This window comes from Drosophila nasuta, chromosome 3 (assembly GCF_023558535.2).
Source record: "Drosophila nasuta strain 15112-1781.00 chromosome 3, ASM2355853v1, whole genome shotgun sequence".
Taxonomy (NCBI): domain Eukaryota; kingdom Metazoa; phylum Arthropoda; class Insecta; order Diptera; family Drosophilidae; genus Drosophila; species Drosophila nasuta.
The window spans coordinates 48,349,077-48,365,592 of NC_083457.1; the positions used below are offsets into that span (position 1 = coordinate 48,349,077).

The 16,516-nt window shown below is 36.0% G+C and overlaps 1 protein-coding gene across 1 annotated transcript in view; it reads left to right on the forward strand.

Annotated features, from left to right (window-relative positions):
* Nucleotides 1-1,470: 1,470 nt before the first annotated feature.
* Nucleotides 1,471-16,516, forward strand: part of LOC132791726 (box A-binding factor) — a 97,768-nt gene continuing 82,722 nt past the window's right edge. The window contains exon 1 of the mRNA XM_060800766.1: nucleotides 1,471-2,572. Within this exon, the coding sequence (XP_060656749.1) occupies nucleotides 1,486-2,572 (1,087 nt within the window). The 5' untranslated portion in view covers nucleotides 1,471-1,485. The remainder of the gene's footprint in view (nucleotides 2,573-16,516) is intronic.

Genomic DNA, 16,516 nt, shown 5'->3' on the forward strand with positions numbered 1-16,516 from the left:
ATAATAAAAAATGAAGTCCAAAGAAGTGCAACATAAATTTGTGCAACATATTACACATACGCACCGTGTTGTCTTCTGTGCTTTGTCCCCTGCGGTTCATTCCTTTGCTCGCTCGTTCGCTAGTTCGTTTAGTTCATTCCGTTTGTTTGTTTTGTCTTTCTGCAATTGGCAAAGAGTGCCGACACACACACACACACACACTCGAATACACACTAACACACGCACACACATGTGTTCGTTATTTATGCCCGCGTCTGCTTCTATCCCTTCACGATCCCTCTCCACCTGCGCCATTAAGGGGTGGGGTTGGGGTGACTAGAAATTATGTTGCGACTGAAACAGTGTAACAAGGACAGACGACAACGACAACAACACAAAACAAAAGCAGAGGCAACCGCAAGAAAACAACTCAAAAAGTGGGCGACCACACAGCAAACGCACTGAAAGAAATTGTTAGCAGCTTCTTAATTAATTAATTGAATGAAAATTAGAAATGGAAATCAAGCTTTGGCTTATAGCAATTGTGACGTCACAAACTGAGCAAATAGTATGTTTTTGATATTCAGTTGATCTGGTAGCACTGTTAGATCTGGTAACACGGTTCATGTCAGCTATTGGACGTTCCATTGAAAATTCCAATAAGAAAGAGAAAGCGCTCCAAGAATTAACAATTTGAAGTGCAATAATGCAGTTGATCGTAACAAAACAAAGTTTAATAATTTCGCCTTAACTGTTAAGCACGATTTATACAGAAAACTCGGTCAGTTCAATTTACAAGCTTTGAATATAAGCCTGAATTTTAAGATACGTAAAATTTACAAATGAAATTGTACTTACTCATATTGTTTTTAAAAATGCATTAGTACATTACATTTCACATAAATAAACATCTCAACTTCATTAACACAAAATATAATCACAATTTCACTCACAAATGAACATCTCAACTTCTATAACACAAAATATAATCACAATTTACATGCACTCTTACAATCGCTAATTAAATGTGCACACAATAAAAATGGCGTGCCAGCTTTGCTTTCAGTGTGTCCACATGGTCTTACTTATCTAATTAGCATAATCCTTAGCATGCCAAATTGAGTAATTATCGATAATTGAAAGTTGGCCTACTTTAAGAATCGATAGTTTTCACTGCAGTTAGGCTAATAAAGATCGCGCGTTATTTTCCACATTTTGCAAGTATATTAAATATTTATTTTGTTCTCCGTGATTGCAGCAGTCAACGAGGGTAAGCTCAACTTGATAGCCGCCTTAATGCATACGAGGTCTGTTTCTGCACTGTGGTCGTCGAGTGCAGTGAACTATCCATTCGCATACAGTTGACGCTGTGGCCCCCCACGCATACAGCCAAAGGCGCCGCGGGGGCCCGCTGTACAAACACATACATTGGTCGCGTTCAATCTAACGCTTCTTCTGGCAACACTCAATCTATTGTGGTCGTCGGCACAAGCCCTCGCGGTGCCCATGCACAACAACAACAACAACAGCAATAACAATAACCAGCAACATAGCATTGCATACTTTTGGGCGCCAACCAAGGATCCACAACAACAACAAGAAAAGCAAGAGAGGAGCAACGAAAATAATACTGCATACCAAAGCAAATACTGTCGGACATGCAACGGCAGCAATATCGATACATTGCCGATATATCGAAAGTTAACTGGAAACATCGACGGCGTCGATGTCGTGTTTCGTGTAAATAATAATCGTAATAATAGTGATGCGAAGAAGAAGAATTCAGCAAGTGTTTCTCACCGTGTAAATAGTGCAAATAATAAGTTAAATTTAATTATAAATCGCAACAAAGTGTCGTCTAAACATCACTCGCTGCCAGCAGCCACAAATTTGCTTAATAAATTACCAACATCGAGTGCGGATCGCCACTTAAAGCCAACTGCCGTCGCGAGATTCGTGCGTCGCCGTCTCAGTCGCCATCGCCGAGTTTCCACTGCGTCGCCATCGTTGCCCCTGTTGCATGGTCGCAGTCGTCGTCGCGCCGCGTCTCACTCGACTGACGTTGCTCCGCCGCCGCCACCGCCGCCGTTGCCGCCGTCGCAGCCAACGGCATTTGCATCGCCCGCCGCGTCCATGTTTCTGCCATATCAAATTAATCAACGTGCAACATTGTTGCAAGCATCAACAGCAACATCAACCGCATTGCCTCATGTGCAAGGGGCAACAATAACAACAACTGCAACTACAACTACAACTACAACTACAACTACACTCAACCACAACACTCAACTGCATGCTGCGCATCGAATTTTTAATCGTGATACTGTCCGCACAGCGTCCATCGCCTCACCTTTGACACCGCAGCAACATCAGCAACCACATCAGAAACAGCAACAGCAACACCAACAACAACAAGCACTACAATCAGCGACATCCGCAAGCACAACACAAACAACAACAGCGCGAATTGAATTCATACTCTATACAGAGATATACGAGGAAAATTCGCAATTCGATAGCAATTTCATATCGGATACAAACTCAGAGAACAAACTCGTTCTGACGCCAAGACGCAGCTTTTGGCAGAAATACGGTGAGTAGGTAATACTTTATATTATACCATCCATATATAAGACTAGCAAGATCTTATAATTATGATTTTCATTAGTCTAAATTATATTAAAGAAATTCTATTGTATTCAATCTTTTAGTGTACCTAAGATTAATTTCTTCTCAAACGATAAATTTTTTTATCATATGCCGTAGAAAGATCTTAAGTCATTCTCTTGATAATCCTACTTTTCTATGGTCTTATTATGACCTAGGTTTGTCCAATTATTAAATAAATTCTATTATATTTTAGTTTAACTAAGATTTCTTTCAGTTGAAACTATTTTAATATACATCATAAAAATTTCTTAAGACAATCTGTTGATACTCAAACTTTTCTATAGACTTATTATGACCTTCGTTTATCTAATAATTTCTTAGTCAAAACTATAAATATTATTCTGCTGTCCAAACAGTGATTGCAAAATTCAGTTGTCATCATAATGTTCTACGTTCAATTTAAGTTTTGCACTTAACTTGAGTTGTTTAGTCTATAAAGCAAAATTCGCGCTAACCGCTTTACGTAACTGGGCAAATATTTGTATAAGTATTTATAGAATTCGCAAGGGTCAAAGTACAGAAGCAAACATGTCTTATTGATATTCAAATATGTTCCCGGAATAAAGATTATTGTTATTCGCAAATTAGGTGTGATGAAATACCTGTTTGGATTTAACGTCAGCAAATCTTCATAATAAAATCATTGCGAGTGATATCTTTTTAATCACCCATTACTTATTACAACAAAAAGATCGTATCACGCCTTTTAATTTAATTGAATTTATAAAGTATTATATTCAATTTGAATAGATCGAAAATTATTGAGAAAAGGTGTTATGCAATTATGTTTTTAACATAAATCGATATATTCAAATTAAATAAAAAACTTTATAATTTTAATGGATCTAACTATTAAGAAAAATGTGTGATGCGATCCATTTATTAAAAATTGAACAAAATACTTTATAATCTCAATTAAAATAAAAGGTCTAAAACTCCTTTTTTTTTAAATTCATTTCGATGTATTCAAATTGAATATAATACTTTATAAATTCAATTAAATTAAAAGGCGTGATACGATCTTTTTGTTTTTACTTCGATCTAAGTTATATTTTATCGGGCAATATTTTGTTACATTTCACCTAAAAGAAGTGTTTAAAGGGATTGAAATTTGTTTATATGTTTGGATTCTTTATTTTTTTTATAGCGTCTCTGTAATTCTCTAAGCATCGATGAAATCTGAAATTATTTCAGCCATTCACAATCCATTTCCTGACAAAACAAACGCATAACCAAACAAACTCATCCAACTTGTTATCATATCAAATCGCTTGGCCAAATATCATTTCGTAGTTTGTGCTCCAACACCTCGTGAAGCAAGAAAGAGGTGAAGGAGACAAGGGAGAGGGGGAGAGCAGAGCTATGAAGATGTAGAATGTGGGATTTTGAACACAGCTGCCGGCTGGTTAACATAATTTTCGTGGGCATTTTTGCAACTCATTTTTCGACTGCATAAATATACAGCGAAAGAATAACAACAACAACAATAACAAGAGAAACGGCGACGGCAACGACAAGAAATTAAAATAAAAACAGAGAAAAAAAGCGAAAGACAACAGACGGCCAAAACAAAATAAAAACAAAAAAAAAATGAAATCAACTTTTTCCAACGAATAAATTTCGAGTTTTCGATAGTCTCGGTCTGCCACAGACTGTGTCGTTGTTGTTGTCGTTGTCGACGTCTGCAACGTTGTTGCTCTCGTCCAGACAGACCGAGACCTGGCCAACAACAACAACAACACTGAGAACAACAACAACTACTACTACAACAACAAGTAGTCTCTGTCTGAGCGACGACTCACTGAGTGGCTGCGCTCTACGTGGGCTCCAACAGCGTCAGACTGTCTGGTATGCCACGCTCTCACTCTGCCACAAAGTGCCACATGTGTGTGTGTGAATGTGTGTGTAACGGCACTACGTTTCGTGATTGCCACATGTGGCTCCTGCTGACGCTGACGCTGCCGATTTGCCCACTCTTCAGCTCATGTGTGTGTGCAGTTGTAGCTTTTTCAGATATGTCTCTGAAATGTCTGCTCTGTACTCAGTACTCTGTCTCTCCCCTCTCTCGGTCGTTGTGTCCCCTCCAAACACGTCTGTCTGCCCAGTCTGTCCCCGTCTGGCTGTGTAGGCGTCGTCATCATCATCGCCATAAACATCATCAGCAACAGCAACAACACCAACAACATCATCATGATTGCCGTCGTCGCTGGCGCTCGCATTGGCCAATGCATAAAATTATACAGAGACATGACATGGTTTTGAATAATTAAGCGGGACGCCAAATGCTTGCCCTGCTCTCCCAACATCTCCTCCCTTCTCTAGTGTGTGTGGAGGGAGCTTGGCGACTTTTTAAGACCCTATCATGTGCAATTGGGACATTGCAAGGACGCAAAATCTCTGTCCTCGCAATGGACAACAAAATTGCCATTTGGCAACTCAATTTCCAAAGGATTAGGGAGCTTTAAGAGCTTAACTGGGAGAGAGTTGCTTGCATTCTCGTATTTTTCTAATGAAATTTTGGAAACAGCTTAATGACAGCTGAGCGGAGATGGAAGATGAAAATTGAGTGATAGAAGAAGAGTCTTAAAAAGTTGGGGGAGGACAAAGGAATCAGATTTAAGCGGAAGAGTTAGAAGAGTTAAAGAAATGAAGTGATATTTCAATGAATAGAATAAAATAGTTTAAAGCAGTATAAGTATAAGTAGAAGAAGTAGAAGTAGAAGTAGAAGTAGAAGTAGAAGTAGAAGTAGAAGTAGAAGTAGAAGTAGAAGTAGAAGTAGAAGTAGAAGTAGAAGTAGAAGTAGAAGTAGAAGTAGAAGTAGAAGTAGAAGTAGAAGTAGAAGTAGAAGTAGAAGTAGAAGTAGAAGTAGAAGTAGAAGTAGAAGTAGAAGTAGAAGTAGAAGTAGAAGTAGAAGTAGAAGTAGAAGTAGAAGTAGAAGTAGAAGTAGAAGTAGAAGTAGAAGTAGAAGTAGAAGTAGAAGTAAAGTAGAAGTAGAAGTAGAAGTAGAAGTAGAAGTAGAAGTAGAAGTAGAAGTAGAAGTAGAAGTAAGAAGTAGAAGTAGAAGTAGAAGTAGAAGTAGAAGTAGAAGTAGAAGTAGAAGTAAAGTAGAAGTAGAAGTAGAAGTAGAAGTAGAAGTAGAAGTAGAAGTAGAAGTAGAAGTAGAAGTAGAAGTAGTAGAAGTAGAAGTAGAAGTAGAAGTAGAAGTAGAAGTAGAAGTAGAAGTAGAAGAAGTAGAAGTAGAAGTAGAAGTAGAAGTAGAAGTAGAAGTAGAAGTAGAAGTAGAAGTAGAAGTAGAAGTAGAAGTAGAAGTAGAAGTAGAAATAGAAATAGAAATAGAAATAGAAGTAGATTTAGAAGTAGAAGTAGAAGTAGAAGTAGAAGTAGAAGTAGAAGTAGAAGTAGAAGTAGAAGTAGAAGTAGAAGTAGAAGTAGAAGTAGAAGTAGAAGTAGAAGTAGAAGTAGAAGTAGAAGTAGAAGTAGAAGTAGAAGTAGAAGTAGAAGTAGAAGTAGAAGTAGAAGTAGAAGTAGAAGTAGAAGTAGAAGTAGAAGTAGAAGTAGAAGTAGAAGTAGAAGTAGAAGTAGATTTAGAAGTAGAAGTAGAAGTAGAAGTAGAAGTAGAAGTAGAAGATAGTTGAAAAACAATTTGTATAAGATTTGAGGAAAATCGACAAATAATGAAATAATGGAGCAATATAAACGGAAATTGAAAATAAAATATTACGGGTTTTTTTAGTGTATTTTGTATTTTATTTTATATGTAGGAAAAGCATCGTGAAATATGGGAAATAGAATGATTAGATTAAAAAATAGACGTATTTTTGGGAAATTAATAGAAGTTTAAAGAATCTACATAGAAATAATATGAAGACATAAAAAATGATGAAGAAGAATATGAAGGCAATGAAAGGTATGTTAGGATAGTCCTTAAAATATTTAGGCAATATTTATTTAAAAAAAAGAGGAGTATGAAGACATAATACAAGAAATACTATAATATACCTAAATATATTTATGCAATATTTAAAAACATAAATTTAAATAATATGAAGAGGAATATTAGGATATATCTGCAAATATGTATGGAAAAAGAAGAAGTATAAGATGAAGTGAAAAGGAGTATTAGGATGTATCTGAAAATGTGTTTGAGATATGTAAAAAGAAGGAGAATAATATGAAGACATAATCAAAGGAATATTATGATTGGCCTATAAAACTTTTTAAGCAAAATTTAAAAAGAAGAAGAATAATAATATTAAGACATAATAAAAACAATGCTAGAATATACCTAAAAATAGACCAGTTAGAGTATAAATAACAGGAATAGTTGAGGACTCGGCGTAGTACCTGGAAAAGTTGTTGATATCTTAAAGCAGCAACCGAAGGTGCAGGCTGCCACTAAGAGCAAGAAGAAGCAGCAGAAGTAGAAGAAGAGGAAGAACAAGAGGCAGCCAGACAAGGCAAAGAGTTAAGAAACTTGAAGAAGCTAGCGTAGGAGCTGCAAATTGAAGGCAACACACGGCGGGGAGAAGGGGAGCAGGATGAAAAGTCTGAACAACGACAGACATTATTGACAGCTGAGAATTGTTGGCTCATTTGAACACGCTGGACACAGGTAGAAGACATTGTTGTTATCGTTGTTGTTGTTGTTGCCCCTTGTTGCAGTTGTCTCGCTGTTGCTGCTGCTCTGCAACGAGCTGAGCTGTCACAGTTGTCTGCTTGTCGTGTTGTCGTTGGCTTGTCGTGTTGTTTCCTGTTGCTTTTGGGCTGTTGCGGCGGCTGCCAAGGCAGACAACGTCTGTCGTCTAGACATAAGAGTTAAGACAAGACCCAGGTGAAGGGTGAATCGTTATGGTGGCAAAGAGTGCGCTGCTCGTTGCACAAGCTCAGGTGAAACAGCGCACATCGACGTATGTTTTGTCGTCTGTTCAATGAGGAGTTCGTTTGCTTCGGTGGTTCAGCCGCTTGACAGCCTTAGATCAGACCTCAGACTGCAGTCAGTCCGGGAGTCCGGCAGTCAGCAGTTGGCAGTTGATTTATGGCGGCGTTGAGTGCCTTTATGCGCACCTCAAATATGACAGAAGGCGGCTCAAATGGGCATATAAAAAAATACATTAAATAAAAAAGAGCTGCAACAAAAAAATGATTCTTGCAACTGCCGCGTTGCAACTGCAACCCTAGTCAACCATTAACGGAAGTCCTTTCGTGTCCTTTACCTCTCTCTCTCTCTATCTCACTTGCTTTGCCGTTCATTCACGCAACGAGCGAGCAAATTGTGGCAATTACCTTGTGCCTGGTGCCACTCGCTGAGTGTCGTTGTTGTTGTTGCGACATTGTCGCTGTCAAAGTTGCCCGCTCAACGTTGCATGCCCAACGATGCGTGTCGACAGCATATCAAACATATTCATCCGCCTGTCCACTCTCGCTCTTTTTTGCGATCGGCCAAGCACCTCACTTCGTCTCCTATTTAGTGCTTTTGTATCGCAATAAATGTAATTACGTTTTCAAATTGTGTTTAAAAATAAAAGCAAGCACTCAAAAATCCCACACTTGCCATTTGTGTGTACAGCTTTAGCTTTGGGTGTTTCCCCGTGGGGTTTTCAGTGGGTTTCCCTAATGAATGCCACTGGCTACAACTGATTGCCACACTCAGCTCAGCCATTAGCTGTGAAGCTCTAGTCTAGTGCTATCATAAAAACCTTTGCCCTTTAATTAACTCGCTCGAGACATTCGATATTCGATATGCATAGACAAAAGTTTATTCTAATATAATGTGGGCAAAGCTTGGTTAACAATTTAATGCATTTTTGATATTTAAACAGCATTACTAATTAATTTGAAAGCCACCATGATATTAATTTTGTTTTAAAGAGAGATTAAAAATGATATCTAATATAATGAAAAATTGCAAAAAATGAACATAGTATGTGACACATACTATGTGTTTATTTTTCTAACTACGAGTATGTATGTTTATGGTATTTGTTTATTAGTTCTAATTTTTCTTTATATGATAACACTTTTAATCTCTTCAAAAGAAAATTAATGCTAAAATAATGAAGAAATGAAATGAAGAAAATATATTTGCAGAATTACCAGTAAATTAAGTGGCATTAATTTGATTCGAAAGCGATTAAAAAACATAGATTTATATAATATGTGCATGTACTTAGAAATACTAAATAGATTAGATTACAAAATAAAGAAAAAGATATGTTAAAAATTATTTTAGAAATATATTATTAGAAAATATTGCTTTAAATAAATTTATACCACTATCCAAACTTTAGTTACAGAAATAAAACGATGGAGTGAAAACTAAAAACCTTGAGGGATTTAAAATTGACTTTAGAAAGGAAAAAGTAAACAAATACGATTATACAAAATAAAATAGTACACTTAAGGTATACAAAACAGCTAAGTTTCTTCTAAAATAATGTGGGAAAGCGTGTCAGCACTTTTTGTATTGGAAAAACAACTAAGATTTTTGATTAAATTGATTCGAAAGAAAATAAAACCATAATATAGACCTTAGATATAGAGAAATGTATGACTACAAGTCTTGAAAGCTTCTAAAGATATATTTGACGAGCAACAAATTGCAGCAAGTATTCAACCAAGAAGGAGCAAAAATTATTTCAAATAATACAACAAAGCTAGGCCGAAAGCGGATTATATTATTAGTATTTAAACGTCAATTAAGTAGTAAACTAAGTTTGCATTAATTTATCTTGTTCTTGATAGCGTATCGCGATTGAAAAGAAACAAAAAAGCTTTCTCAGACTGCTGTAAATTCTAGGGCAATAAAATGATCCAGTCTGCAGATTTGCAATGAGAATAAATACAAATTTAATTGCTGCTCTGCGACAAAGTGGCTATCGCACTCTTCGAGCTAATTGCAGGGTATTTCATGGCTCAGCTACCTCGCTCGTCAAACTCTATTCTACGGAGTCAATCAAGCTGTGAAAGAATAGAGAGTTTAGCGATAAAAAGTGCAATCGTAATGTGAAGCAGATGAAACCAAACGTTGCGATGCGATGCGATGCGATGCGATGACGTTCAACGATTCCCTCAGTGGGTAAACCCGAAGCGAATCAAACCGAATGCTTGAATCAGGGAATAGAGAGAGAGAGAGGGAACGGGGAGTAGAAGAGGAGACAGCGGTCGAGGCACAGGCACAGAAATTGCAACCGATAATAATTATTTTTATGGAGTCTAGTCTGTGTCTAGACGATTTTTTTTATTGTTGTTGCTGTTGCTGCTGCTGCGCGTGGCTGTTGTTGCTGTTGCTGTTGTTGTTGTTGTTGTTGTTACTTCACTTGCTGTTTGGCAAGCAGGTCGGGTTCAGCTCACGCTCTCCCCACAATGAAGGGGAGGTCTGCTGCCAGTGTGTCATTGTTTTCGCTTTGATTCCGATTTAACTGGTAAACTGGCATTTAACTGTTTCTCTTTGACAAACAAGGCAGACGGGCGAGCGGGACGAGGCAGAGGACGGTGAAGGGGGCGAGGCAACTGGGGCGCAGCTGAACTGAGGTGAGTTGTCTCTCTTACTCTTTGTGTGTGTGCAAAAGGCCAGACAACAACACCAAATAGAGAGCACTACGACAAGAGATAACTAGTGAACGTGAAGTAAACGCAACAGACTCCAAATGAAATGAAATGAACGAGCAGACGGAAAGACAGAGAGACGGACGGACGGACAGACAGACAGACAGTCCGACCGAGTCTCCAGACAGTCCAAACATGCGGAAAAGTCAACCAGCCAAGCAATCCTCTGCTGCTGCTGCTGCTGCTGCGGCTGCTGTCATCGGTTACCAAGCTTCAAGCTAGCCTTTCTCTCCACTTCTCTCCACTCTCCACTCCACACTTCTCTTTCGCTTTGCTGCCAAGTTGCTTCCTTGCTTCGTTGGTCATGAGAAAAATGGCACCTCTTGCTGCCTGAGATGCTGTCGCTGTCGCTGTCGGTGACGCTGACGCACCGCATTTATCTCTCAACGTCGCGTCGCGTTGACCGTATTGGGCAGATACGATGTCAGGGAATAGGAATAGGTCTCGTACACTTGCAGAAATTGTCGACCTAATTAATGTGTAAACAAATTTGTGAAAGTAAGATTGTTGCAAATAAAAGGATTGTAAATATATGTGATGTTAATAATATTGTTGGGTTTGCAAGCAATTTTAATTATAGCTCGATATGTCAAAAAAAATTTAAATAAAAGTTTAATTTCAAAAAAGTTAGCAGTGTGAGATCTCGAAAAAATATTATAAGAGCCCTTTAAACTTTTTATGTTATTTAAATTAGTTTTTCCTAGTATAATTTTGAATCTGTTGGATTAAGAAATGCATTCCGTACTTTTTATTTTCTATTACAAGTCCTAACAAAAAATACACAAAAAAAAATATAATATATATATACACATAGTATCGAACTATTAAAAAGAATGAAACACATTCTATTATAAATGTAAAGATATGTTATTATATGTAGAATTTTCGATTATCATATTTCAAAATAATCATAATAAATACATGCTTTCTGAGTACGAAAAAAACAATACAACGAATTCTATGATATCATATGCTCAAATTGATATTAGAATGCGTTATATTGTTTTAAATGGTGGAGACTTTTTCTTTTTATGGAAAAATGATTGGTCTAATATTCAGAACTCTATTGATTCGCATTAAAACAATATTCATAAACATAATTTGTATTTACAAACCTTTTTTGGTTCATAACATAATTTAGGGTTATTGTTTAAAAATGTATACTAAGACAGTAGGAAGTTCCTCTAGGTATAATTTTAAGAGCACTTCCTCTGGCACTTTCCTTAGATCGTCAAGACTTTTCAAGATAGTTTCCTCTATAATAAAGTTATATATTATTCTTTTGAATTATAAGAACTTTCTGCCTTTTTCCATTCTGCAATTCTTATTAAAATGAAAAAGCACTCGAATATAAAATAATTTTCCTAAACCCTTAATTAAGCAATTAAATAAATTGAATTCATAGTGCAGCATTAAAATTATACGTTTAAGTGTAACTTTTATTGGGCTTAATTTCTCAATTTGCTTTCAATGCACCCCATTGTTTATGATAGACTTAAGACATTATTACTTCCGCCACAATTCAAGTAATAGTTGGGGCCATAAAATTTGGCCAAGTGTAACCTCCAGCTGCACTTCCAGCTCGAGCTCATTTATTGGCGTCTGTAGAGCGGCGACAATAAACGACACCTTCGCTTTGTTCTGGCTTGTGGTTTCTTGTGGCAGGAGGAGGAGAGGTTTGACTATGCAACTGTCCTGTCGACTGCTCTGATATTATGTTATTATGGCAATTATAGTTGCGACACGAATGGCGTCTTTCATTGGGGCAGCCGACGATGCCATCGGCATCTATGGTATTTTTTGAATGTGCACAGATTTGAACGGGGATGATAAGAGACTGCAGCAGTTTGCAGGTTGCATTGCAATTACAAACATTTTAATGCAATTAACACACACACCACAACAGAAAGGGAAGAGGAAGGGAAGGGGGATAAGGTGCAGCAGAGACAACGCTTCGTTGCTCATTTGCCTCGCTCTCTCTCTCTCTCTCTCTCTCTCTCTCTCTCTCTCTCTCTTTGTCTCTCGCTCTCTGTTGCAATTCGAAACGCGGCGGCACCGAAAAGCGCAGCTCAAACTTCACAAAAAATTAAAAAAAACAGAAAACGACAACTTCAAAGCGTTGCGACACATCTGTGCGTGTGTCAGTGTCGATTTCAACCCACTATGCAACACACCGCTGCCGCTGCTGCTGCCACTGAAGGCAACCTCTGTGAGGTTTGCCGCCCCGAACTGCGCTGCTATCAGTGTACCAGATACGCCGACGTCTTCCTCTCCATCTCCATCTCCGTCTCTGACTCCGACTCTGACGATGTCGTCGTCTTCTCTCGTTGGCCGTCTTCTTTGTAGTTGCCGCTTGCACTTTTTCGTATTTTTCTGAGCTTGCCATGGCCAAGAGTCTAACGAGCCGCTGGCAGTTGGCAGTTGGTAGTTGGTAGTAAGCAGTAAAGGGCTATGCCGCAATATGCTTACAACATGTCAGCTGGAATGTCCTTATGGCCATTGCATTCGCCGCTTGCCGCCTCATTGAATCCACTCACAACTGCAATCGATTGTCTTAATTATCTAAGAGAACGCTTTATCAGTTTATAGCTGGTTCTTAAGCCCTTCAAGTTCTTAGAAATTAGAAATTAAATTATCAAAGTCGAGATTTTATCTAGTGCTTTTTTCTGCGCTTCAAATCATTCTAATTACAATTGCGAAATATTAAAATGAACCTATGCAACAAGTTATTCATTATTTCAATTATTGAAGGCGAGTTTATCAATTGATGGTCGAATTTATAATATTGTTTTGAGCCCTTCCAATCTGTGCAAATATAAATGGTAATTTGGTAAATGCAAATTCATCAACAAGCTTTTTTAAATTGCAATTGATTTTCATAATTATCGAAGGGAACAATTGAATTGTGCCATTCAATATTTTGAAAAGTCAATCCTTGCAACAAGCTGCTCAAAGCTGTCATCGATTGTCTTAATTATCAAAAGGCGAGTTTATCAGCTGATAGTTTGGCCTTTATGCCCTTCAAATCACAGAACTACAATTTGTCTTAATTAGTTGAATTTCGTATATTGTTTTGAGTCTTCCCAATCCGACATTATTAGTAAGGGTCAATTAATGAATTAATAGTTGGATTTCCAATACAGTTTTGTCGCTTTAAAATCTGTGTAAATAAAAATAATAAGTATTGCAATGAATTATCAAAGGCACGTTTTTTAGTTGTTGCAAATCTGATTATACATATAATATACAAATGGGAAACATTCAAATTAATCTATCTAATAAGCTCTTCAAAACTAAAATTTTTTATACTTAATGTTCAAATGTGAGTTCATCAATTGATAGTTGATTTTCAAATACAAGTAAGAGATCTACAGACGAGTATGCTCGACTGTGAGATACCCTCTATCCAGTTTTAATAAAACCAAACCATGTGCTATTATTCTTAAAATATACCAAATTAATATGCTGAAAAATATCAAAATATACCAAAAGTTACATTTGGTATATCGATATACTATTCATTAAATCTTATCAATTGATAGATGTATAGTATGTCCAATTATTCTTAAAATATACCTAATTATTATACTAAAAAATACCGAATGCTTTATTTGGTATATTGATATAATATTAAAATCAATTGGGTTGGTCAATTGATAGCTGGATTTTGCAAATATACAAAATTGATATACTGAAAAATACCTAAATATACCGAAGGCCATATTTGGTATATCGATATAGTATTACATTCAATCGAGTTTATCAATTGATATATGGATTTTGTAAATATACCAAATTAATATAGTAAAAAAATACTTAATTATACTAAAAGCTTTATTTGGTGTATCGATATACTATTACATTCATTCGAATTTATCAATTGCTAGATGGATTCCCAAATTCAGTTTTATGCCCTTGCAAATACAAATAGCAAATGCTGCAATGCTGTTCTCTAAGCTAAAGCTGAACATTTGCCACAGCACCTGTCATATCATTTATAATCCGACAGGCTAAACGACAAAGCCACAAAGTCCAATTCCTACTGCTTGCATCTCTCTGCTCGTTAAGCAATTCAACAGACAACCGAAGCTTAGGTAGGTAGCTCTGCTGTCCAGGGTAAACTATTTACCCAAACGATTAGCTTCCGCTTCAGTTGCCATTTGACTTGGATGACTTGGCTTTGGCTTTGGCTGCTTGGCACGCTCAAGGGATACGCTTAAATGCCTTTGGGTTAGGAGGTAAGACACAATTTCGCATTCTGGGTCATTAGGGAAAAACATCAGACAGAAACGCGAATGAAGCTGTGCACCAACAAATAAATATATACTTAATTTATAATTAATGAGACAGCATCGGCAAAATGTTGAAGCTGTCGTCTTTGAAATAATGTGGCCAAGGCATGTGCTTAATATTTAATTATATACACTCAAGTAAAGAACAACTCTATTTTATATAGAAATTTATTTATATATACGGCTAATGTCCCATAGACATTAGCATAATTATGATTTCCCAATCCAAAACTTAATGAAAATAATATAATGCCATGAATCAAAAAGAGCTTATTTTCATTGAAATAAAGTAGAAGCGAAATAACATCACTTACATTATAGAAACAGTTATGTTTTGATTGCTGTAATCCTTAAAAGTGTCAAAGATCATGTTAACAATTAGATTACCTCGATTCTTTAGGTACTTTCAAAAAGGTTGTATGAACAAAATAAGGTTTATGATATGATCATACCGCATTAGCTTAACGTTCGTCCGTCGAGAAAACGCTTTGCACTATAAGTAATACAATTATATTACCTGTTATCCATATCTTTTGGTTCATAGAATAATAACTACGGTATTTTTGACTTCTAAAAATTTCGTTACGATGACAATATTAGAAGTTATTTAGGGAAGTATATCGATGTATCAAAGATAGTCTTTGGTATAATTTAATAAAGTTAGTATACAATATGGTATATTTTGAGCAAAATAGTATATCGATATACCAAACACAGTTTTCGGTATATTTTAGTATTAGAAAAACAACAAAAAGCTTAAGAAAAATGATCTCAAAAGACTGTATTCAGTTTTTAATTAAACCACAGTTTAAGATTTGCATTTTGTGTTCTTTTCGAATCACATTTTCCGGTATTTAAATGTTTTAAACGAATAGTAGAATTTCGTTTTTATTTATTTACTTAAATGCATAAACACATGAATTGAGAACAGTTCATAATTATGAATGAATAATGTAAATATTAGATTATATTCGCCAATTGGTATTGGAAGATATTTGAGAAAGTCATCCTCAAGATTTCCAGTCCACAATTTGTCTACAATAATATCATGCTAAAGAAAACAAAAATACTGTAATAACAAAATATCAGACAAGTATATTGGACACATACATTATAAGGACAACTATGATTCAGATTGGAGGATGTCCTTAATGATTTGAAAAACATATTGACGATGGCATGCTTTGGGTCCTTTAAATACTTGCAGGCATCAAAAGTTACGTCAAAAAAGAATGGTTTATAGCCATTGTCAAATCGCAAGGATTTAATATTCAACTGCAAACAAACTTAAGCTGCTTTAAGATTTTAAGGATTTTATAGAGCATACTCACAGTAAAATTATACAGATTTTTCGTATAGTTATTTATGCGGACTGCAATATATTTGTGGGTTCGATTGACGGCTTTGATTTGGCAATACTGAAATTTAGCTATTGTGCTATTCCTAGTGAAACATTTTAAGTTCGTGAACGTCACGTGTCCCATGATGCACTATAATGAATATTTGACAATTTTTAGATTATCAATAACTAGACTTTCAACTTACCACTAGAAAACTCAATGAGGCTAAGAACCTTATTGATTTCAACATCGTATTGTTAAATTTTATTCAAAACTAAATGCTTGAATTTTTTAAAATTATAAAACAACGGAAACACACAAATATTTAACTCATTTTACGGTACTTAAACATATTAATATATTTGTAATTATGATTATTATAGATTGATCATTCTCCCTCTCTCTCTTATGAAGTTAACCGTACATAAGTATAGGTAGACATCAGTTCAGTATCGTAAATGTAAAGAGTAGCGGCGATAATGTAATCACCATTTGGTATCGGAACATATTTGAGGAACTCAACTTCATGATTTCCCGTCCAGAATTTGTCCATAATGAGATCATCCTATATATTAGAAAGGGAGTGCATTATTAAATAGAATTTTAGTATTATTAAGATATTACTAATT